General features: G+C 35.0%; 1 protein-coding gene, 1 long non-coding RNA gene and 1 pseudogene across 3 annotated transcripts in view; 2 read left to right on the top strand and 1 right to left on the bottom strand.

The window, feature by feature from the left end:
* Window positions 1–25,367, top strand: part of PIGB (phosphatidylinositol glycan anchor biosynthesis class B) — a 36,878-nt gene that overhangs the window by 10,518 nt on the left and 993 nt on the right. For both annotated transcript variants that reach the window (XM_039216572.1, XM_039216573.1), the window contains exons 6-10: window positions 8,755–8,895; window positions 15,919–15,970; window positions 17,257–17,468; window positions 17,932–17,996; window positions 23,564–23,777. In XM_039216572.1, the coding sequence (XP_039072503.1) occupies window positions 8,755–8,895; window positions 15,919–15,970; window positions 17,257–17,468; window positions 17,932–17,996; window positions 23,564–23,777 (684 nt within the window). The remainder of the gene's footprint in view (window positions 1–8,754; window positions 8,896–15,918; window positions 15,971–17,256; window positions 17,469–17,931; window positions 17,997–23,563; window positions 23,778–25,367) is intronic.
* LOC120219719 lies at window positions 8,776–25,362 on the bottom strand. Its single transcript, XR_005525373.1, has 3 exons — window positions 25,030–25,362; window positions 23,832–23,905; window positions 8,776–8,841 (listed from the first exon to the last, which is right to left on the bottom strand). It is a non-coding gene; the product is annotated as an uncharacterized LOC120219719 (long non-coding RNA).
* LOC120219725 lies at window positions 9,320–9,409 on the top strand (annotated as a pseudogene).

Raw genomic sequence — 25,367 nt, forward strand, 5'->3', positions numbered from 1 at the left:
GATGCTACTCAACTAAGAAGAGTAGATGAACTCAGTGAAAACTTAAGGAGATAGAAAATATAAAAAAGGACCAATCAGTTTTTTACAATACAATACAATAACTGAAATGAAATATACACTAGAGGGAATCAACAGCAGATTAGAGGATGCAGAAGAGCAATCTGGAAGACAGGGTAGTGGGAATCATCCAAACAAAAGAACTAAAGGAAGATGAACTTTTAAAAATGAGGATAGGTTAAGGGACACTAGGACAACATCAAGCAGATAAACATTTGCATTATATGGGTCCCAGAAGAAGAGAGAGAAAGGGGTAGAAACTTTATCTGAAGAGAAAATAGCTGAAAACTTCCCAAACCTGGGGGAGGAATCTGATATCCAGGTCCGGAAAGCACAGAAAGCCACAAAGATGAACCTAAAGAGGTCCAAAACAAGACACATAATAATGAAGATGCCAAAAAGTTAGAGAATGTTAAAAACAGCAAGAGAAAAGCAACTACTTACATACAACAAAACACCCATGCAACTGTTAGCTGACTTTTTACCAGAACTTTGCAAGCCAGAGAGACTGGCATGATATATTCGAAGAGCTGAAATGAAAAAACCTATAACCAAGAATGCTCTACCCACTAAGAATTAAAGGAGAGATAAAAAGTTTTCCAGACTAACAAAAGTTTCAAGTTCATTACCATTATACCAGTGTTATAAGAAATGCAAAAGGAAATCCTTTAAGCAGAAAAGTCCCTAACTAAGAGTAAGAAAATTATGAAAGAAAAATTTCACTGCAAAAGCAAAATACAGTAAAAGTAGATCAATCACTTAAAGCTGGTATAAAAATTAAAAGATAATAATTATTTTTTATTCTATAAAAATAAAAAGACAATATTAGTAAAATCAACCACAGCTATAATAACTAGTTAAGGGATACAAAAATAAAAACATGTAAAATATGACATAAAATACATAATCATGCAGAGGATACTGTACTGTGCTTTTAGAATGTGTTCAAACTTAAGCAACCATCAACTTAAATAAATTTATGTATACATAAAGTGTTATACCTCATGGCATTAAAAATCAATAATAGATACACAAAAAAAGTTGAAAGGAATCCAAACAACACTATGAAAGTCATCAAATCATAAGAGAAGAGGAAAGGAACAGAGAGCTACAAAAACAAACAATAAACAGTTAAGAAAATGACAATAAGTACATATCTGTCAATAATTACATTAAACGTAAAGGAACTAAATGTTCCAACCAAAAGATATAAAGTGACTGGATGGATAAAAAAAAAAAAAAAAAAGACCAATCTATATGCTGCATAGAGGAGACTCAATTCAGACCAAAAGATACATACTGAAAGTGATGAATGCAAATATTCCATGCAAATGAAGGTGAAGAAAAAACTGGGGTGGTAATACTTAGACAAAAATAAACTTTAACACAAAGACTGTAATAAGAGACAAGGACATTACGTAAGGATAAAGGGATCAATCCAACAAGATGATATAACAATTCTAAATGTGAATCCAACACAGCAGCATCTAAATATATAAAGCAAATATTAACAAATCTAAAAGAAGAAATATAGTAGGAGGAAGAGATTTTAATACCCCACTTACAACAATGAATAGATCGTCCAGACAGAAAATAATAAGGAAACAATAGCTTTACTGACATATTAAATCAGATGGGCTTGACACAAATGGAATAGTTCATCTTCAAACACCAGAATACATATTTTTTTGAAGTGCATATGGAATATTCTCCAGAATAGATCACATATTAGGCTAAAAAATAAGTCTTAATAAATTTAAGAAGACTGAAGTCTTACCAAGCATCCTTTCTGCTCACAACAGAATAACACTACAAATCAATGACAATTTTTTAAAAAATGGAAAAAAACATGAGGGCCAAAAACATGCTACTAAACAAGCAGTAGGTCAACAAAGAAATCAAAGAGGGAATAAAAAAATACTGAGACGAATAAAAATGGAAACACAACATTCTAAAATCTTTAGAATGCAACAGAAGCAGTTTTAAGAAGGAAGTTTATAGCAAAACAGGCCTACCTCAAGAAATAAGAAAAATCTCAAACAATCTAAACTTATATTTAAATGAAGTAGAAAAAGAACAAAGAAAACCCAAGGTTAGTAGAAGAAAATAATAAAAATCACAATGAAAATAAATAGACAAAAAATAGAAAAGATCAGTGCAATCTACAGCTGATTCTTTAAAAGGAGGTGCCTGGGTGGCTCAGCTGGTTAAGCATACAACTCTTGATTTCAGCTCAGGTCATGATCTCTTGGTTCGTGAGTTCAAACCCCATATCAGGCTCCATGTTGAGAGTGTGGAACCTGCTTGGAATTCTCTCTCTCCCTGCCCCTGCTGTGTGAGCATGCTCGCTCTCTCTTTTTCAAAACAAATAAACTTAAAACTATTATTAAAAAATGAAACAGGAGAAGTTACAGTTAACACCTCTGAAATATAAAGGATTATAAAAGACTACTACAAAAATTATATGTCAACAAATTGGACAACTTAGAAGAAATGGATAAATTTGGAAACCTATAATCTTTCAAGACTGAATTAGGAAGAAAGAGAAAATCTGAACAGACATCTCTATTAATGAAATTGAATCAGTAATCAAAATAACTCCCAACCAATAAAAGTCCAAGATCAGATGCTTCACAAACAAATTCTACAAAACTTTTAAAGAAAAATCACTAATTATCCTCAAACTGTTCTTAAAAATTGAAGATGAAGGAACACTTCTAAGTTCATTCATTATGAGGCTAGCCTTACCCTGATAACAAAATTAGACAGACGCTAAAAAAATATAAGGAGAAGAATATTACAGGCCAATATTCCTAATGAATATAGATGCAAAAATCTTCACAAAATATTAGCAAGCTGAATTCAATACATTAAAAGTTATCATTCACCACAGTCAAGTGGAATTTATTCCAGAGATGCAAGGATCAGTATCTACAAATCAACATGATATATATGCCACATTAACAAAATGAAGGTTAAAAAGCATTTGACAAGGAGCTCAGTCAGTTAAGCATCTGTCTCTTAGCTTCAGCTCAGGTCATGATCTCATGGTTATGTGTGTTTGAGTCCTGCACCAGACTCTATGCTGGCAGCACAGAGCCTGCTTGGGATTCCCTCTTTCTCCATCTGCCTCTGCCTCTCCCCTGCTTATACACTCTCTCTCTCTCAAGATAAGTAAACTTTAAAATTAAAAAAAATTTTTGACAAAATTCAACATCCATTTATGACAAAAACTCACAACAAAATGAATACAGAGGGAACACACCTTAACATAATAAAATCCATATATGACAAACCCACAGCTCAAAGCATACTCAGTGGTGAATAGTTAAAGGTTTTCTTCTAAGATCAGGAACAGAACAAGGGTGCCCAACCTAACCACTGTTATTCCACATAGTACTGGAAGTCCTAGCAACAGAAACCAGACCAAGAAAAAGAAAAGGCATCCAAATTGGTATGGAAGACATAAAACTCACTACTGTAGGTAATAAACTACATGTCAAAAACCATAAACACTACACACACATACACCCCCCCAAACTATTAGGGTTAATAAATAAAGTCAGTAAAGTTAGAGGATACAGAATTAATATACAGAAATCTGTTGTGTTTCTATACACTATTAACAAATTAGCAGAAAGAGAAATTAAAAAAATTATCCCATTTATAAATGCATTTAAAAAATACCTAGGAATAAATTTAACCAAGGAAGTGAAAGACCTGTACTCTTAAAACTATAAGATATTCATGAAAGAAATTGAAGATGACACAAGTAAATGGAAAAATCTACCTTGTTCATGAACTGGAAAATGAATATTATTAAAATGTTCATATTACCCAAAGCAATAGCATTTTTCTCAGAAATAAAATAACCCTAAAATTTGTATGGAACCACAGAAAAAAAACCCTGAATAGCCAAAGCAATCTTGAGAAAGAACAAAGCAGTAAGTATCACTCCCAGATTTCAAACTATACTACAAAGTTATACTATTTTATTATTTTTTAAATAAAGTGTGGTATTGGCACCAAAATAAAAACACAGGTCAGTGGATCAGAATAGAGAGCCCAGTGCCTGGGTGGCTCAGTAGATTAAGCATCTGACTTGATTTCATCTCAGATCATGAGCCTCCCTGTATCAGGCTCTGCACTGGGCATGGAGCCTGCTTGAGATTCTCTCTCTCCCTCTGTTCCTCCCCCATTTTGCTCTCTCTAAGAAAGAAAGGAAAAAAAGAATAGAAAGCCCAGAAATAAACTCTCATTTCTGTGGTCAATTAATCTATGACAAAGCTAGGCAAGAATATACAATGGGGAAAAGACAGTCTCTTCAATAAGTAGTGTTAGGAAAACTTGATAGTTACATGGAAAAGACTGAAACTTGACCATCTTTTTCAAACCATATACCAAAAAATAAACTTAAAATAGACTAAAGACGTAAATGTAAGACCTGAAACCATAAAACTCCCAAAAGAAAACATGTTTTAAACTCTTGGATGCCAGTTTTAGCAATGTATTTTTAGATTTATCTCCCCAGGCAAGAGCAGCAAAAGCAAAAATAAGCTATTGGGACTATGTGGGAATAAAAAGCTTTTTTGCACACCAAAGGAAACCATCAACAAAATGTAAAGGCAACCTACTGAATGGGAGAAGATATTTGCGAATGATGTATCTTGTAAGGGGTTAATATCCAAAATACATAAAGAACTCCTACAATTAAAAAAAATCGAATTAAGAAATGGGCAGAAGACCTAAATAGACATTTTCCCAAAGAAGACCTATAGATGGGCAAGAAACACATGAAAGATGCTCAACATAACTAACCATCAGGGAAATGCAAATCAAAACCACAATGAGGTATCACTTCACACCTTTCAGAATGACTATATCAAATAGACAAAAAATAACAAGTGCTGGCTTGGATTGGAGAAAAGGGATCCCTCATGCACTGTTGACAGGAATGTAAATTGTTGCAGCCACTATAGGAAACAGTATGGAAGTTCCTCCGAAAATTAAAAATAAAACACCACACATATAGTCCAGCAATTCCACATCTGGGTATTTATCCAAAGAAAATGAAAACATTAATATGCACACCTATGTTTACTGCAGCATTATTTACTAGGCAAGATACGGAAGCAACCTAAGGATCCATCAATAGATTAACGGATAAAGAAGGTTTGGCATGCGCGCGCGCGCACACACACACACACACACACACACACACAGCAATATTACTTGGCCATAAAAAAGAAAGAAATCTTGCCATCTGCAACAACATGGATGGACATAGAGAATATTAGTGAGATAAGTTGGATAGAGAAAGATAAATATCATATGATTTCACTTAAAAGTGGAACCTAAAAAACCAAATGAACAAACTTAACACAAACAGACTCACAGATACATGGGACAAACTCATGGTTGCCAGATGGAAGGAGGGGTGACTGGATGGGCAAAACATGTGAAGGGGATTATGAAGTACAAACTTCCATCTATAAAGTAAACAAGTCATGAAGATATAAAGCATAGCATTGAGAATATAGTCAGTAGTGTTGTAATAACTTTGTATGGTAACAGATGGTAACTTCGCTTATTGTGGTAAGCATTTTATAATATATATAAATGTCAAATCACTATATTGTACACTTGAAACTAATAATACTGTATATCAGCTATAACTCAGTTTTGAGAAGTAAATTAAAGAAAATATATGGGACTGATTTGGGCTTATATAAACAGGGGAAACAAATGCCAAGCAAAGGGAAAACACAGAGCTGTAAAAGGGTTTTATCTTACTGTGGGAAGGCTGTCCATACTAGCACACACTCTAGTGTTCCCGCTTATCTAGTGAGAAGAGAAGAATAAGGGATGAGACAGAAATGGGACTTTGCCCTTCTCCAGAATTTAGACTTTATTCTGTAGGTTGTAAGGAACTATTGAATATTGAAGCCTTTTGAAAACATGATATAGCCAAATCCGATTTAGAAAGAATTTTCTTGAGGTACCAGTATTTAGGATATACTGAGAGAAAGCCAGAATTTGATATGATTAAAAAACTAGTATCCATTTTTCCTATATAAAAAAGTTGTTGGGAAAATCAAATCAACTAAGATAGTTTCTGCATTAGACTCTTGACTGCAAGAAGAGGCATTCAGTTAAGTTTACTTATACCACTAGAGCTTTATTATGAAGCTGAAAATAAAAATAAGGAAAAGAGGCACCTTGTAGCCAGCCATGGAATAAAATTATAGAATACTCAGCCACATAAATGAAATGAATGAATTTTGTAGAATCCAAGGTAGTTTTGAGGAAAAGTCTGTTCTGTTATGCCTTTATAGCCCAGTCTGTGAATCCGTCTTAGTTGTCTAATTTTAAGTTTAGCTAGTTTCCATTTCTGTCCTCACTACCAACTGTCCAACTCTATATACATTCAATTTGAGAAAATCTGATTAGGTCTGCTAAATGTATTATCCCTATTTGGACATAGTTTCACACTAGCCTGACTTAGATTGGCTGCCAGGGTTCAGACGCCCTCCCCTGATTAAGTCAAGAATGGAAGGTCATGTAGCACAGATGACCACTGTATAAGCATTCCTCCCTGGATGAACACAACAGTTACTACTCCTGGCCTTAGAAATATATGACATTTTGCAAACTCCTTTAAAAATGCAATTATTTTAGGGGCACCTGGGTGGCTCAGTTGGTTAGGCATCCAACTTTGGCTCAGGTCATGATCTCACAGTTGGGGAGTTTGAGCCCCACATGGGACTCCTCACTGACAGTGTGGACCCTGCTTGGCATTCTCTCTCCCTCCCTCTCTGTCTCTCAAAAATAAATTAACTTAAAAAAATTTTTTTTTTAATTTTAACATTTATTTATTTTTGAGAGAGAGACAGAGCACGAGCAGGGGAAGGCAGAGAGAGGGAGATACAGGCTTCAGGCTCTGAGCTGTCAGCCCCGAGCCCCACGTGGGGCTCAAACTCACAAACTGTGAGATCATGACCTGAGCCGAGGTCAGCCGCTTAACTGACTGAGCCACCCAGGCGCCCCAAAAATTTTTTAATAAAGTGCAATTACTATAAATGGAAGATTTAAGCATGGTGTGAGAATACCTAAGCACTGATTTCTATAAAATGATAACAATAAAACATCTCTCATTAGAATTCAGTGAGAATCTATATAAAGTATATAGCACAGGGCCTCTTACAAAGTAAGTGCTCAGTAAATGTTGCTGATGACAATGATGTTAATTAAGTAAAGGAATATTTGGGGGGCAATACAAAGGAAGGGAGGGAAGGAGGGAGGGAGGGAGGGAGGAAGGAAAACAGCAACTATGAAAATATTCCAGACAAGTGACAGAACTTGAAGTAAAATTATAGGAATGGAAAGGAAACAAAGTGGATGTGTGGGGTGACATGCTGGTATTTAAGGGCCTCTAAAATTTTAAGACTGAGAAACTGAGTGATTGATACTCAACAATTTTCAGAGAAGGTTTGGGGCTTATTTCAGACACTTTGATTTTGAGTGCCAGTAGAGACCTGTGTAGAAATACTCAGAAAAAAAGTAAGAAATACAGTGTGAAAGTTTGGAGTGAGGTTAGGACTACAGTTGTATATCCGGGGATGCTGTTGGTAGTTTCATTAAAGCAGAGGTTGCATCAGGATGTATGCAAAACAAACCAACTTATGTTTTATTCACCTGCACAGTGGTTTTTGTTTTGTTTTTTGAAGAAACTACTCGGCAACATTTTAAAATTGCGAGATCTTGCATAAAATCTGGATTTCTGGTTTATTTTGAAAAAATGAGAGGCCCAGCAACATTTTGGGCCAGGATTCCTTCAGGTATCAGAGCCTCCCCACAGTCTGCATCACTCATTTTTATTACTTATGTGGTCTCTGCAAGCATTTGAATTTGAAATCCCTGCTTTTATATTCTCACCAACATCAGAAATTTCTCTATAGCTACTTATTAGTTAATAGATATATAAAGGTACCAAAAAGTTGTTTTGTTTTCCCTGCTTTAAATTTTAAGCAGGGCTAAGTCTATTTCCAGGGCTAAGTCTATTTCCATGTAATAATCTACTGTCTGTAGTCCTCACAATTAAATTATTAGTCTCCGTTAGTCAGGTTTTGAGAGAAGTCCTAATAATAAAAATTCACATTTCTATCCATGCTCTTAGAGGCTTATATAGTAGGGTTTTTATCAATTATACATACATATCTTTCATCAGGATGAAATTAGCTTACTTTCAAAACAAAATCATTATGTACTCAGAAGCCCATTATTGCCTAAATAATCCTAATGTTTCCTTAAATGCATTTTTGAAGAGAATGGTTTTATATGACTTTATCTCCTTAAGAGAGACTTGATCATTTTTCCATCATGAAAGCAATTGACAGAGTTGTATAGCTAAAAGTTGGTATACATTTCAGCAAACAAGACCAACATTAAGACACAGAATAACTTCTTAACTTAAAGAACTAGAATTAGGTTATCAGAGCTGGAAAAGACCTTAGATATTACCTTTTTTAATGGATAAGAAAAATTAAAGAGTCAGGAAGTATAAGTAACGTACCCAAGTTCACATAGCTATTTATACCGAAAGGAAAATGCTTATTTAAAAAAAAAATGTTATATTACAGCATAAATTGTAGATCACTTCTAAACTTGTTTCCTACAACACATTTTCTTTGCTTATAGTGTCAAGTACTCATCCCTAGTGGCACTTGCCTTCATAATTCGTCCCACAGCTATCATTCCATGGATACCTTTGGTCTTCAGGCATTTCTGGCAAGAACAGAGAAAGGTTCATCTTATTCTGTATCAGTTTTTACCTATAGGGTAAGTATGGCTGCAATCCATCTATTAATTTTAATAACCTATAAATTACAGATTATGAACAAGATTTTACATTTGTAGTCAATTATTATATCTTCTAATGTCAATGACAATTGTCAGACTAATTTTGTTTGTAGTAGAGGAAACAGGAGAAATTAAAAATGAGTTAGAGTCATTGTGTTGGTAGCTGTAACAGAAGTGGGATTGAAACCCATGTCATCTGTGCTCAGTTCACCAGCATATCTATTAAAGTTGGGGGGTGCCTGGGTGGCTCAGTTGATTAACCATCTGACTTCAGCTCAGCTCATGATCTTGCAGTTAGGCTCTGTGCTGACAGTGCAGAGCCTGGAGCCTGCTTTGGATTCTGTATGTCTGTCTCTCTCTGCCCCTCCCCCACTTTCTCTCTCTCTCAGAAAAGAACATTAAAAAATTTTTATACTAAAATTGGAACAATACAAAGAAGATTAGCATGACCCCTGTGCAAAAACAAAACAAAACAACCCTGTCATCTAATTTTGAGCTCCTACCATCCTACGGATCCCAAGTATCCGGTAGAGTTTCCTTAACAGTTATTTATTGAAAGGGCTGAATGTGTTCTGACTCTTAGAACAGTAATCTTTTTAATATAGTAGTATTCACAATGTATGAATATTTTTGGGTAGGAGTTAAAAATAGGGCCAAATCATCTGGAAGCCAAGTTGCCACTGTTGCCATTTCTCAGATTAACATTGTTTTTAATGTATTACATTAATTCAGCAAATACTTATTTAATCCAGTATGTGCCAGATACTGTCCGAGGTGCCAGAGATATAGCAACTTAACAAAGACCCTGCTTTCATGAAGTTTATATTCTAGTGAGAGAAGACAATTGAAAACATGAGTAATGTATATTTGTCAAGTGATAATACATGCTATAGGGAAAAATAATAAGAGATAAGGATAGTATGCTGGTATAGGACAGAAGCATTGTTATTTTTATAGGGTAAACTGGGGAAGGTCACCTTGATAAGGTGACCTTGGAGCCAAAACCTAAAGGAATTGAGATAATGAGATAAGGAAAGACTACTACAGGCAAAGAGACCAGCAAGTGCAAAGACCTTGACCTAACAGTGTATTTGACATTTCTGAGGAACAGCAGTGAGACTGAGCTAAAAAAGAGTTTGGGAGAATAGGATAATGAGGTCAGAGAGACAGCAGAGGCTCAGATCATGTAGGCTTTTATACAGGGAGATAAAAAGCCTTTTTTTCTCTCCTCAGCAATATGATGTATAGTTTATTTGTTCAACAAGCATTGATGCTTTGTGTCAAGCATTTGATGATTCAGAAGTGAGGAAGATGCGGTATCTACTCCCAAGGTCAAAATTGGTGGGGGAAGAAGAGATATAACAGTAATTCTTGACCAGCAATATAAAGTGTTCTAAGTAGTTACTATAACCAAATGTTACAGGAAAACAAATAATAAAAAGCCTAATTCTGCTTGCAGGGGAAACATTATATAGGGAAACATTTATAAAGTAGGGAATGTTTTAAATAACATCAAAAATGAACATGAGTTTGCCAGGCCTAGGGAATCAGCCCGCTTCAAGCTGTAGAGGCCTGAATGAGCCTATTCATATAGATCAGATGCTTGTCTTGTTTATTTTGAAGGGAAATATAGAAAAGAACAAATGAGATAATGTGAAAATGCTTTGAAATTATACAGTGCATGACAAATATGATTCACAGTCCTAATTAGTCTTACCTTCTCAAGTTTTAGTACATAGAGTTGGCCCTAGCCAACAGCCTTTTATGTATTGAGCACCCTTTATATTTTTTAATTTTTAAAAAATTTATTTTGAGAGAGAGGGAGAGGGACAGAATCCCAAGCAGGCTCCATTCTGTCAGCACAGAGCCTGACATGGGGCTCGAACTCACAAACTATGAGATCATGACCTAAGTCGAAATCAAGAGTCAGACACTAACCTGACCGAGCCACCCAGGTACCTCATGCATCCTTAAAAAATAACCAGTTGCAGGGTGGCTGGCTGGCTCAGTCCGTAGAGCTTGAAACTTGACCTTAGGGTTATAAGTTCAAGCCCCACAGTGGGGGTAGAGTTTCCTTAAAATACACACACAGACACACACACACACACACACACACACACACACACACAAATTCATCTAATCTAAACACCTCCACTTTATAGATGAGGCAGTGGAGGTTCAGGGAAGAAAATGATACCTGCAGCTCTTTTGCCTGATCAGGGTCAGAACTGGGACTAAAACCCAAAACCTCAAGCACCTAGGGCTATTTATTTTGAGAAAAGAAAAGAAAAAACAAACAAAAATACACTGCATATCCAGACAGGAATAGTATCTCTAAATATGGAGAAAAATCTTGCTTTAGTCTTAGGAAAAATGCTAATATGTATGGACCTATTTCTTTTTGCCTTTTACATGACTTTGAGAATTTGGGATATCATTTGTCATTCATTCTGTAAAATCAAACATACTTCAGTTGTCTTTCAGCTGCCACATTCTCTCACCAACAATTAGCAAGACAAAACAGTGTATGGGACATCATTATAGATCATACAGGCATTAAGGAGATAAGGAAAGGATATTATGAAGAACTTTTTGCTAATAAATTTGACAACTTAGATGAAATAGACAAATTCCTAGAAAAATACAACTTACCAAAACTGGCAAAAGAGGAAATAGTAAAAATGAATAGTACTATATATAATAAAGTGAATTTGTAATTCAGAATTTAAAACAAAGAAACGCCAGGTTCAGATGGCTTCACTGGTGAATGCTATCATATATTTAAAGATGAAGAAACATCAATCCACATAAACTATTCCACAGAATAGAAAAAAAAAATTCCCAACTCCTTTAATGAAGGTACCATACCCTTGATCCCAAAATCTGACAAGGAACATTACAATAAAAGTCAATTATAAATCAGTTCTCTCTCATGACTGTGAATGCAAAAATCTAAACAAATCTTACCAAATAGAATCTAGCGATGTATTAACAAGGAGAATACATGATAACCACATTGGTTTTAGGCCAGGAATGTGAAGTAGGCCTAGCTTAGTATTGAAAAACAATCAGTATGAGTCATGACATTAACAGAATAAAGAGAAAATTCATGTGACTATTTTAATAGGCACAGAAAAGCCATATGATAAAATTAAAAGCCTATTCATGATGGGAATAACCATCAGAAAATGTGTAACAGAAGGGAACTTCATTAACATGAAAAAGATTTCTATAAAATGTTCTAGAAAAATCACACTAAAGTGTTGAAGCACTGAAATCCCTTTTTCCGGAGACTGGAGACAATATATGGATGGTCATTCTTTCCATTGCTGTTTAACAGTATATGTCCCAGCTAGTGCAGTAAGACAAGAAAAACAAATGGTTGGAAAGGACATGACCATATGTAGGAAATCCAAAAGAATCTAGAGATAAACAATTAGGATTAGTAAGTAAATTCACCATGCTCACTGGATACAAGGTCAATATAGAAATATTGATTGCATTTGGATACTAAAACTAGTGGGTAGAAGTTTGAGGAATAATAGGATAATTTATGTAGTCTCAATGTATCTCCCCATAAAATATGTATTAATTACAAAAGATAATTTTACAGTAGAACTTAACAGATACTTCTTTTTTTTTTTTTTTTAAATATTTTATTTATTTCTAGGAGAGAGAGAGACAGCATGAGCAGGGGAGGGTCAGAGAGAGAGGGAGTGACAGACTACGAAACAGGCTCCAGGCTCTGAGCTGGCAGTCAGCACAGAGCCCGACGCGGGGCTCGAACCCACGAACCGCGAGATCATGACCTGAGCGAAAGTCGGACGCTTAACCGACTAAGCCACCCAGGCGCCCCTAACAGATACTTCTTTAATCAAGCAATCAAAGTTAAGGGGCACAAGGCTAGCTCAATCGACGGAGCATGCAATTCTTGATCACAGGGTTGTGGGTTTGAGCCCCGTGTTGGTTGTAGAGATTACTTAAAATACTCAAAAAAAAATAAGTAAATGTATTTTTTGGAAGTGATCAAAGTTAACATTGCCAGTAATTGGAGAGATCAGTATCATGAAACTCCTGATTAGAAGCAGAGAAAACACCTTGACACTTCTGTGGTATTACTACCATAATGCACAGCCTGAATCTAATTATGAGAAAACATCAGGCAAACCCAAATTGATATACATTTTAGAAAATAACTGACCTGTATTCAAAAATGCCAGTCATGAATAATAAGACTAAGGAAATATTCTAGGTTAAAGGGGACTATAGAGACACAAGTGAATACAGCAAATAATCAGGGTTTTCTTTTTCTTTGTATAAAGGACACTGTTGAGCCAATTGAAAGAATCTGAACAAAGTCTAAATTAGATAGCCATAAAAATTTAATATTAATTTCCTGGTTCTGATTATTTGTGGTTTATGTAAGAGAATTTTCTTGTTCTTAGGAAATACCCACTAAAAGTAGAGGGATAAAGGTGAATGATGTCTGCAACTTTAATTAAACAGTTCAGGGAAAAAATGCATTATTTGAAGAGAAAGAAAAAGATAAAGCAAATATGGTAAAATGTTAACATTTGGAGAATCTAGGTAAAGTATAAATGGTAATTCTTTATACTATTTTGCAACTTTTCTCAGTCAGAAATTATGTCAAAATAAAAAAAGGAAAACAGAACTATCATTTACAGTGGCATCAAAAAACATCAGATGTCTATGAATAAAGTAATGAAAGGTGTACAAGAACTCTACACAGGAAGCTATAAAGCTTTGGGAGAAACGAATGAAGACCTAAATAAATAGAGAGTATATATGCTATGTTCATGGATGGAAGACTCAATATTTTGAAGATATCAGTTCTCCCTAAATTCCGATCTACAGTGCAATTCCAACTAAATCCCAGTATGCGATGTGTAGGTGTATGAATTGATAAAGCTGATTTTAAATTTTTCAGTGGAATGCAAAATACCAATATTAGCTAAAAGAATCATAGAAATGTTGGAAGACTTACACTAAAGTTACAGTAATTAAGACAACTTAGAATTAGTGCCAGGTAAAACAAATAGAATGGTGGAACATGATAGTCCAGCAACAGACCCACATATAGTCACTCATTTATGATAACAGTGATAAGGCTACAGTAGAGAAAGGATAATCTTTTCCAATAAATATTTAACTAGCTGGATTTCCATTTGGGAAAAAATTAATTTTAATTCCTACTTGCCATAAACAAACAAATAAATAAATATCCAAGGAAATTATAGATCTTAATGTAAAGGTAAAAGAGTGGCACTTCTTCAAGATATGATAAAATATCTTCATGAGCTTGAGGCCGGCTAAGATTTCCTAAATAGAATACAGTTAGGTATTAACTATAGAGGAAAAGATAAATACATTTAAATACATTAAGATTCAAGACTTTTTTCATTAGATTAACCACTGAGAGTGAAAAAGCAAGCCACAGACCAGAAAAAAAAATTGCAATATAAAACACACCAACAGAACTTGTATAAATCTGTAAGATAACAAAGGAAATTGATTAAAAGACCTGAACAGGTATTTCAAAAGATATCTAAGTGGCCAAGAAGTATAAAGGTCATTAGTCATCAAGGAAATGTAAATTAAAACCATCATGATGTACTAGTGTACATCTACGCAAATGGCCTAAAAAGATATAGAGCCCTTACATATTCCTGTGGGAATATAAATTGATATAACCACTTTGGAAAACTGTAAGAATTTATTAAGGCTGACTGCATTTAAACCCTAGGGCCCAGTAATTTCAATCCTAAATATATACTCAGCAGAAATGTATATATGTATATGGGAAACAAAAAGTGGATAAAAGAACATCCATAGAACTGTTCATAAGTTAAAAAAGGGAAGCATAGTGTTTGTCAACAGAATACATACATTGTGGTATATTAATTCAGTGGAATACTATATAGTGTTATAAATGAATGGGCTACTACAATATACAAAAAAAACATGGCTTAATCTCAAACATAATTAAGGAAACTGGACATGAATACATATAGTGTGATTTCATTTTTGTAAAACTCAATAATTAAGGCAAAACATCTACACTATCAGAAATCAGGATAGTGGTCACCCTGGGGAGGAGAGAGGAGATTGGCTGGAAAGATGAAGCAGCAGCCTTTTGAAGTACTGCCAATGCTCCGTATCCTGTAAACTGTAGGACAGTTACACACTGTGTTACTATAGTGATGATTTGTGAAGGCTTATACTCGTAGTGTACTTTTCTATGTATATGTTTATGGTAGGCAGCCTCTGAGATGGCCCCTGTTGATCCCATCCCCCTGATATTCATGCACTTGTGTAATCCCCTTCCCTTGTGCATGTGCTGGACATTTTGACCCAATTCTGACAAGGAGAAATGTGGCAGAAGGGATGACACTTCCAACACTGGGTTATAAAAGGACTGTGGCATCCAGGTTGGGTGCCCACCTTACTCTGTCTTGGCTAGTTCACCCTGAGGTGCCCATCTCCATGTCAGGAGGTAGTCTTAAGACGAAGGTCACGTGAGGGAGACTGATCCCTGCCAACAGCCATGTGAGCGAGCAAAGAAGCAGATTTCCGCACCAGCACCAGTGAAGCTTTCAGATGAAACTCTAGCCTCAGCTAGCCTCAGCCAGCATTTTGACAATTCATGAGACATTGCCCCAGAGACACCAGCTAAGCACCACTTGGATTCTTGACGCATAATACTGTGAGATAATAAATGTTCACAGTTTTAAGTTGCCAGGTTGTGGGGTAATTTGTTGTACAGCAATAGATATTACAGCGTTTATTACTTTTAGAAACTTTCCTTAAATACAGCTTCTATCAGTGGAAGATCTTGCAACATGTGTAAATCCATATTCAGTTGACAAAATTGTAAAGCATTTTTAAAATGACTTTTGATGCCAAGTATTTGCAAAGCCATATGCCCATATTGGATTTTCAGTAAGTTCAGAGTATTAATCACTCTTCTGTTTTGTTTTTCAGATTTGTCACTTTAAGTTTATCTCTGATAATTGATCGTATTTTTTTTGGTCAAGTAAGTAAAAATATATTAAACTAATTTAATCTAACCATTTATTACACTAAAAACTTAACCTGACCTCTTAATCTGTGAATATTTGGGAACACAGGCAAATCACTTTTTAAAAATTCTATGGGATACATTTCATTCAATTTGCTGTGCTTTCTATAAAACATAATTTTGTATTCCTAGTTGAAGTTCAAAGAAGTCCATTTTATGACATTTTTGTTAAGTTTGTACAATTTAGTCAGGTTTGTTAACAATAAAGGTTAAATGACTTTAATTGAACCCATTAATCAGAATTCAAAATTAATCCAAAAAATTCTCTATTCTTCAAGCATTTTGTTTGACATTTTAATGTCATGACTGTTGGTAATGGCCTTTGGTTGTTGTTTTTTAAAAATTTTTAATGTTTTATTTATTTCTGAGAGACAGAGACAGTGTGAGCAGGGGAGGGTCAGAGAGAGAGGGAGACACAGAATCTGAAGCAGGCTCCAGGCTCTGAGGTAGCTGTCAGCATAGAGCCTGACACAGAGCTCGAACCCATGAACCGTGAGATCATGACCTAAGCCGAAGTCGGACGCCCTACCAACTGAGCCACCCAGGCGCCCCCCTTTGGTTGTTTTTAAGTTCTCTGATTTTAAGTCACTGAGGGGCTCTGGCATTAGATGCCAGTCTGAAAGCTGGTGCCCTCATTATTAGCTACGTGACCTTAGATAAGTTATGTACCTTTCTTGCTAATTTCCTTATCTGGAAATAACTGTGGTATTTTCTCTTAAGGCTGAAGGGTTAAATGAGATAATCCATGTAAAGGCTTGCTTACTTACAACAGTGCCTGGCAGAAATGGTAACTTACTGTTAACTACTGCTATTGATGTTATAGCTTTGTGCTATAATTCAAATGGCAATGTTTTCAAACTTTATCTTAGTAATGTGTGATATCATAAGGACTAAAGTTTTTATCAGTAACACATACTCATATAAAAACTATTTTTGAGGATCTTTACCTATTATTGCATGTAACACTTACATTATCAAAATACATATCAGCCTTTAATCATACTTTCTTGAACTGCAGAAACCTAGCTTACAAATCAACAGAACACATTAAAACTTAGAATTTTAAAAGTGAATAAAAAATGATTTCATGTGGTCATTAATCAAAATTGTGAACATAAACTATTGTCTCTTTTTTTTCTTCATTCCTGATTTAATGTCAAGATTCTGCCAAATTGTCTAATGCCAAAGATTCATATCTGACACTAATACATTTCTATTTCTTTTTCCATCAACTATGCCAGTGGACCCTGGTTCAATATAATTTTTTGAAATTTAACGTGCTGCAGAATTTGGGAACGTTTTATGGTTCTCATCCGTGGCATTGGTACTTCAGTCAAGGATTTCCAGTTGTCCTGGGTACTCACTTACCGTTCTTTATTCATGGCTGCTTTCTAGCCCCAAAGAGGCACCGAATACTTTTGGTAACAATACTGTGGACACTGCTAGTTTATAGGTAAGATTTTATTTCTTTAAAAAATTAGATTTTTCTAATGCTACCAAGAAATTAAATTAACTAAATTCTTCAAAAAGTCAACTGCTTATCTTCTGGAGATGTATTAACTATTAAGATTTGTTAGCAATATTATTTAGCAGACAGAAAAGGTAATAATTATGCTAATACTTAGAATAAATACTTCTGATATATTCAGTTCACTTGACAGGGATTACAATAAATTTTTAAGAAGTTGAAAACATTTTATTCACTTCTAAAAACTAAAACTACCAAAATTTTAAGTATTGAAAGACTAGAGAAATTATATTTTTCAATGAAAATGTATATATCTTTATTCCAAATTTGAGTAATAGGACTTAGTTGGATTGGTAATAGAAATCTCTTATTCAGAATGTATTATTTCTCAAACTGTCATGTAGTATGAGAAAATAATATTTTCTCTTAATATCTTTTTTTATTATAGCATGTTGAGCCACAAAGAATTCAGGTTTATCTATCCAGTTTTACCATTTTGTATGGTGTTCTGTGGTAAGTATTTTTGTTTAATATAGAAAAAGTTGTATTTATAGAGAAATAGTAAAGACAGTATATTTTCCATAAACACTGAAATAGTTTTCAACTAAGCTACATGAAAAATACTTAATTATATTACGGCAGTATTCCTTTTGCAGCCTACTTTTTCCTGTGTCATATAATATGAAATAAAAACAGAAGGATTTAATATAATATCCAAAGCCTTTTGGTGCTAAGTGTTTCTGGCTGTTAGAAATCTTTCCCTATAAAGTAACGGAATATGTCTATTTAGCATTTTGAGTTTATGATTAGACTATAAAACTCTTCATTCCACAAATGAAAAATATATTTATAACTGTTAAAACTATTTTTTAATGTTTCTTTGTATACATCTACCCCTTTAAGACTCACTCTAATGCATATGCAATTTTTTAAGTGATCCATATTTTTTACCTTTTCTCCATTTTTCCACTAGGTCTTTGCAGTAATTTTTTTTTTATGCATGGCTTCTACAAAGTCTTCTATTCCTCACCTCTGGAAAATGTGAAGTTTTACATTGGTTGGTTTGGAAAAACTGAATTGAAACTACTAACTACAAGTTTAATTCAGAATAAGTGACTATTGGCTTCCTTCAATTATTAATTACTAAAAACAAATCACTGAACTAGGGAGGGAATAAGTAATCAGCTGAGACTGGAGGCTGGGAAAAACTAGGTAGTCAATGGTATCAGACTTTTTACTTAAAAAAAACAACAACACTGCAAACAACTGAGTTAAGCAGCCATCTTTGATCTAGTGTACATCATCTTCTACAGATCTCAGATGCATGTACTCTCTTCATTTGACACACACACCCCTAAATATTTGATATATCTGAAGTACTAAAACCAAAGGTCATTTGTGTCTTTACTTTATAATTTTACTTCATATATAAATGCAGGCACAAAAATATAGGCATCGAACAGAACAGCTATTTGGCAACTCTTAAGAATAGTGGACCCATTCGGCAGAGCAAATCTATGAATCACTATTCACATTTAAAATTTTGCTTTACAATGACGTGAGTTGGAGTTAAGAGTTATAATTAAATCTTTTGGGTTTTTTGCCCAGGTATACTGCCATACTGGAGGACAAATTGTGTGTGTGTGTGTCTGTGTTGTTGTTTGGTTAATTTAGGAATTTGGTTTCATTCCATTTGTATAATTTTGGGTTTTTCCAGCATTCCACTTCTGTGCCCTCTGTTTTTACAGAGTGTTTTAGAGACAGACTGAGTTGTCTGAATCCTCATTCCCAGTCCAAAAGAATCAGTTGTTTAAGTGGCAGGTTCCTGGTGGTATTTCCAGTCCCAAGACTGAAATAAAATGCTGATGAAGGTTGAAGAGATCCCCTTCTAATGAACGAGAATCAGCCTTTGGGCTATTCTGTGTCCACTCAGAAGGATCCCTAAAGGACTGCGAACTAGCAAAATCCCTCGTCTTCTCACTGAATGTGATCTTTTCTTGTGGACACATATACCTAAGGTCCTTGAATTGGACCTAAAAATTCTAATTCCTAGGAGACCTGTATTCCCACTAAGGGTCAGTAGTGAGCTCACTAGACATTAATCTTTGGATATTAAGCACAGTATCAGCCAGTAGTTCTCTTTGGATTTGTTTTAAATGGTCCAGTTTGTGTCATGAAATCTTGAGTTCTATTATATCTCAAATCTCAGTTTTTATTCTTTTGTGACCTATTTTAACCTGGTTTTTATATAAACACAACTCTACCAGCAATTGCTATGTAACAGCCACCTTTTAGTGGCTTAAAACTTCATTTATTATGTCTGTAGTTGGCACACTGTCCATTTCACCACATTCTTTTAGTCAAAGCAAGTCACAAAGCCAGGCCAGATTCAAGAGATGAAAGAAAAACTTCAGGCTCAGGTAGGGACTGGACACATGAAGTGGAAAAACTGCAGCCACTTCTTCAATCTTAAATAATTTCTCTTGCCCAATATGAATTTCCCTCAGTCCTATCCAAAATAGGACCTAACTCTGGAAAACATATTTTCTATATTTGGCTCTTATCCTTAGTGATCCATATAACCTTGTGTGTCAGTTTCCTTATCTGTAAAAGAAAGGTGCCATTGGTTTAGTAACATTGACATTTTTAGTTGAACCTCTGTCATTTGTGCTCATGAGGTTTCTAACACCTGCTATTAATTCTAGGTTGGGTATCTGCTTAATTTGTGTCTACCACAGTGGCCAAGGCAAACTTGTCTCGGATTACACCACTTTGTTTCTCCATATGCTAATCTTTTTGTCAAAATTGAACATGCATTTTGTTTCAAAAGCCATTCCATAAGTTTTTTTTTTTTTTTTAAACAATGGTTTCCTGCCCACCCTCCTAATTCCCCTTCTCAGAAGCACTTACACTTTTTTAGGTGGTGATATTCATCTCTTTAAATAAAATACTAATAATGCCCTTAAACATCTTTGTTTTTGCATTATTTAGGACTTTTCACTATGAAGATGAAAATAACTTTATTTCCTTAGCAAAGTAGCAAAATTAAATTCTTCCTGATACCAATCTCTGTGCCCAATATTCTTATTGTTCTTATTCTTAATAAAGTCTCCCTTCAAATAAAAATAAAAAATGAAGTCTCTTTTCCCCAGGTTGATTCTCCTGTGTGTTACATCACACAGTTAAAACACTTTTTCTCATGTAAACACTGAATTTAAGTTAACCTAACAACTTTCCTAGAGTATGTCAAAACGAAAAGTTCAACACAGAGAAACATCTCTGGTTGGTAGAACTTGGTGATCTTTTTCCTGGGCTTTTAGATTGGGTTTTCTTTTTTTTTTTTTTTTAATGTTTTATTTATTTCTAGGAGAGAGAGAGACAGCGTGAGCAGGGGAGGGGCAGAGAGAGAGGGAGTCACAGACTGAAACAGGCTCCAGGCTCTGAGCTGACAGTCAGCACACAGCCCGACGCGGGGCTCGAACCCACGAACCGCGAGATCATGACCTAAGCGAAAGTCGGACGCTTAACCGACTAAGCCACCCAGGCGCCCCTAGATTGGGTTTTCTATTCCATCTTGCCAAAACCAGGATGTATCCTTGCTACCCCTGTGTTTGATGGGATCAGTAATTTGACCTGACTTTCTCATCCTCTCTATTACAATGAACCTGACCTTGGTAAGAAGAATTTATCAGTCACTGCTTAAGAACACAAATTTTAACACTAAGTATCCAAAACTTAAAAAGTAATTATGAATTATCAAGAAAAATCATGTGATGACTAGAAGATATGGCTGAGTAAAGAAGCAACGAACTCATGCAGGGCCTTCTTATATATTCAAGTCTTTAGATTTTATCCTGGAGAGTAATCAACTGGGACATAATGGATTTAAAATCTTAATAATAACCTGATGAGAGTGATTGGATAAGAACCCATTGTGTTTACTATAAAAATATACTCATGGTACAAAAAGAAAAAACCCTGTAGTGTCATCCTCTGAATAATCTAGCCCCATTTCCCAGAGATAATTATCACTTTCTTATAAATTCTCACAAAAACTTCCTTTATACCTTCTTTTATGTATCCTTGTTGGCATAGATAACAGAAGCAAATTAAAGATTCTGGGATATTATTTACCATGAGTTAGAGTTACTATGGTAGCATGCCCTTATTCATGGCTTGCTTTCCAGTTTCAGTTACCTGTGGTCAACTGTGGTCCAGAAGTACATGATCCCCTTTCTGACCTATCCTCAGGAGGTCAGTAGTAGCCTAACACTATATCACAATGCCTGTCATTCACCAGACTTCTCATCACATGGGCATTTTATCATCTCACATCACAAAGAGGAAGTACAATAAATTTTGAGACCACATTCATAGAACTTTTATTACAATATACTGTTATAATTGTTTTATTAGTTCTTAACTTCTTAGTATGCCTAATTTTTAAGTTAAACATCATCATCATAGGCATGTAGGTATAGGAAGAGTATCGGGTTCTCAACTATCAGCAGTTTTAGGCATCCTGAGGTCTTGGAATGTATCCCCCGCAGAGAAGGGAGGACTGTACATTCTGTTCAGGTAATGTTATCTAAAACATTTCCTAGAGCAACAAAATTGGGTATCTAAGATTTCTTGCACAGATTTGATTCAGCTATCAAGTAAGTGGCAGGTATCAAACGTCTTGGAATTGATGAAGTTATTTTCATTATTAGTTTCAATAGCCATATTTTCTATTATTATATTGTTTATGTGCTGTATGTTATTTATAATCTTTAATGAATACAGATAAAAGCTGTTAAGGCACCATACCTAATTAACATTTAAGTGTACAATGAAAGGTATCTTCATTTTTTCCTAAACTGAATGTTAATAGTTTTCTTAATCTGCAACAATGGTAACTTTAAAGAATGAATGTCTTCGTTTAGTGTCATGTACTAGATGTGATTCAAGTGAAGTATAGGTATTAATTGATTCTTGTTTTTGAAACAATCCCTCCGAGGCCAGTTTTTATGTTCTTAAATGGGAACAGTTCAAAATTGATTTTATTCATGTTCAATTAGTTTTAGTGATTGAGCCAAGCTAAAACAGCTAGTAACAGTCAATTAGGCGATAATCATGGAAAACAGTGCTTTGGCCACAGTGGGAATTAGTGCTAAAATTTTAGGCAAGCCACAGACTCGATTCTGGGTGCCCAAATTCCTAAAGAACAATGATCTAATCCCAGGAGACGGTACCTGTGAAGTGTGAACAAAATGGCAAGAAAGTTTATTCTTTCCCAGTGGGAAGCCCTGTTCTTGTATAGTATTTTCAACAGATCCTAATGTGCTCATTACCAATGATTATTACTGGGGAGCAAGACTATAGGAGGACAGGGGACTTTTACTTTTCATTTACTCTATTCTCCTTGGTTTTTTGCCACATGCAAGGATTATTTTACAAATGGAAAAAAGTGTTCGGCGTCTCCAAATTGCCCAACATTGTGGTGAAAGAAAAGACAGTTCTTTCAGAAAAGGATATCCATCCATGCCACCATACATACTACTGAAAATCTCCCAGTGGTTTATTTTTCTATGAGGACACTCTGCCATTCTTCATCAGAATTACTGAGACTTGTATGTATGCAAGAAACATGTATGTCCTATGCTTGGGAGATGAAAGAGAAGAGACAGGTAAACAAACCATTATGTACCAGGACAAGCATAGGACATACATGTTTCTAATACTTGGAAAAGTTACTGTTATCCCATTTGCAGATGGGGAAACTAATGCTCAGCACAGTAAAGTGACTTGTGCCAGAATTTAGAATTCATATCTGGGTCTGTTTGAACTCCCCAGCCATACTTTTTCCACTATCCCTTAATTATTTTTTCCAGAAAAAGGTCAAGACCAGAGGACAATGACAGCGAATGGTTTAGAGAGATTACACAGATGATCTATTGCTTATTTCTTGTTTGCCTATGACAGCATTAGTTTGTGCTACTTCCATTAAATATTACAAATGTATCTGCAGTTAACATTTGCTTAGCTAGCCTAAAACAAGAATGCCAGTATTATGGTTCAATGTGTCTATTTTCATACAGGGTACTCACTAAACCACCTCAAAACGTGGAAGACACCAGTACTGAGTTTCCTGTTTTTATCAAATATGCTCCTTGCCCTCTATACTGGTTTAGTTCATCAACGAGGTACTCTTGATGTCATGACTCATGTTCAAGAACTCTGTTACAATAATCCCAATACATCGTCAGACTCAGTATTTGTAATGATGCCTTGCCACTCTACTCCTTATTATAGGTAATACAAGTTGTCCCAGTATATGCTATTAAGAAAATGAAACTGACTACTTACATTCCTTTCAGGTTCCTGAATTTAAATTAATTGACCACTGATCAAGTGATCTGTCTTCGTATCAGCTATCTCACCTATAAGAATTAGTTAATTCAATTAGGTGATATCCTAATGTTTGACTTAAGTGTTTCTGGGAAATATAACACTAAAATCGCCTTAACTATGCAGGACATTTTAAAAGACATCCATTTGGTCCTATGCTTTTATTCTAAGCTGCATTCATTACCAACTGCCCAATAATGGTACAAGAGTAAACTGCTTTCCTTTAAAAAGTTCTACACCTACTTAACCTGGCTTTAAACAATATGTAAGTAATTTTCCATGTGCATAGTCAACTAAGTATCAAAGCTGATATCATTTTAAGGTAATACAACACTTTTACAATAGTCTACTTAACTGAATCATTAATGCCACACATTTGGAAAGCTGGGATTGCCTAGCAAAGCCACCAGTTTGATGTAAGATCCCAGGTATCCTTTCAGCTTGAGGTTCACCTGCTATATAAAAAAGACCAGAGCTAAGAGTGGGACATTCGTTCTCCCTCCAAGCTCATGATAGCGGTAACGCTGAAGACAAAAGGAATTCTAGAGGCACCAAGATCCTTTCCATACATGGTTGTAGTAGTTGATGTCTTAGACTTTTGAGTAGTTCACCAAGCTCTTAGATTTTTCAAACTGCACAATGAAGCAAAAAAAAAAAAAAAAGTCCAGCTGTTTCTATTTTCTCCCTGAAACAAGACCTTCATCTCCTAAATTATAAAAGTCCATGAAGTGTTAGGTCTTGTGTAAGTTTACTTGTATGCATTTCATAGATAACAAAAACCTCTATCACATACTTATTTTTCCTGAGGCAAAGTTATAAAAGTGGCTTTTGCATAGTGCAAGTAACTGGCTTAAGTTGTCCTAATTCATCAATCCATCTTTTACATGCATTCTAGTCTTTCTAGGCCACAATAAAACCATTACTTATTTGGATTTTAATCAGTGAGCATATGTTGCTCTCTTTTACTAAATCTTATTTAAATAAATATAGAACACCACCACCACCACCACCACCCAGGAAAAAACTTATTTAAGGACATGATCCATCCCCTTTCAGAGCAGAAAGGGAAGAAAGCAAGAATCTTTTGTGGTTCAAGAAATTTTCTACCTTGCCAATTAAGCCTATGGGAAATTACTCTTATTAACAAGTAACCTACCTGGTCCCAAAGGCCCCTTCCATTCTTCTTGCAAGAGCACACTAATGTAGGAGAATATGGAGACACCCATACTACTGACTTACTATCCCACCTTGAAATGATGTTTCATGCTTTAGTTTGGACTCAAAGGTTATGCTGCTGCTGCAAAAGGCAACATGGTTTAAGAATCATATTGTCCATCTCTGAGAAAACTACATACATTAAAGACTTGCTTCTTCACTTCAACTGGAACTCCATTAAGATTCAGATTTCACAGTTTCTTATGTGAACATGATAGATATTAAGAGTACTTCAAAAACTTTTTCTTTTTACTTCTTGTAACTGTTAACTTTCTCTTC

This window comes from Hyaena hyaena, unplaced genomic scaffold (assembly GCF_003009895.1).
Source record: "Hyaena hyaena isolate Hyena2069 unplaced genomic scaffold, ASM300989v1 scaffold_645, whole genome shotgun sequence".
NCBI lineage: Eukaryota > Metazoa > Chordata > Mammalia > Carnivora > Hyaenidae > Hyaena > Hyaena hyaena.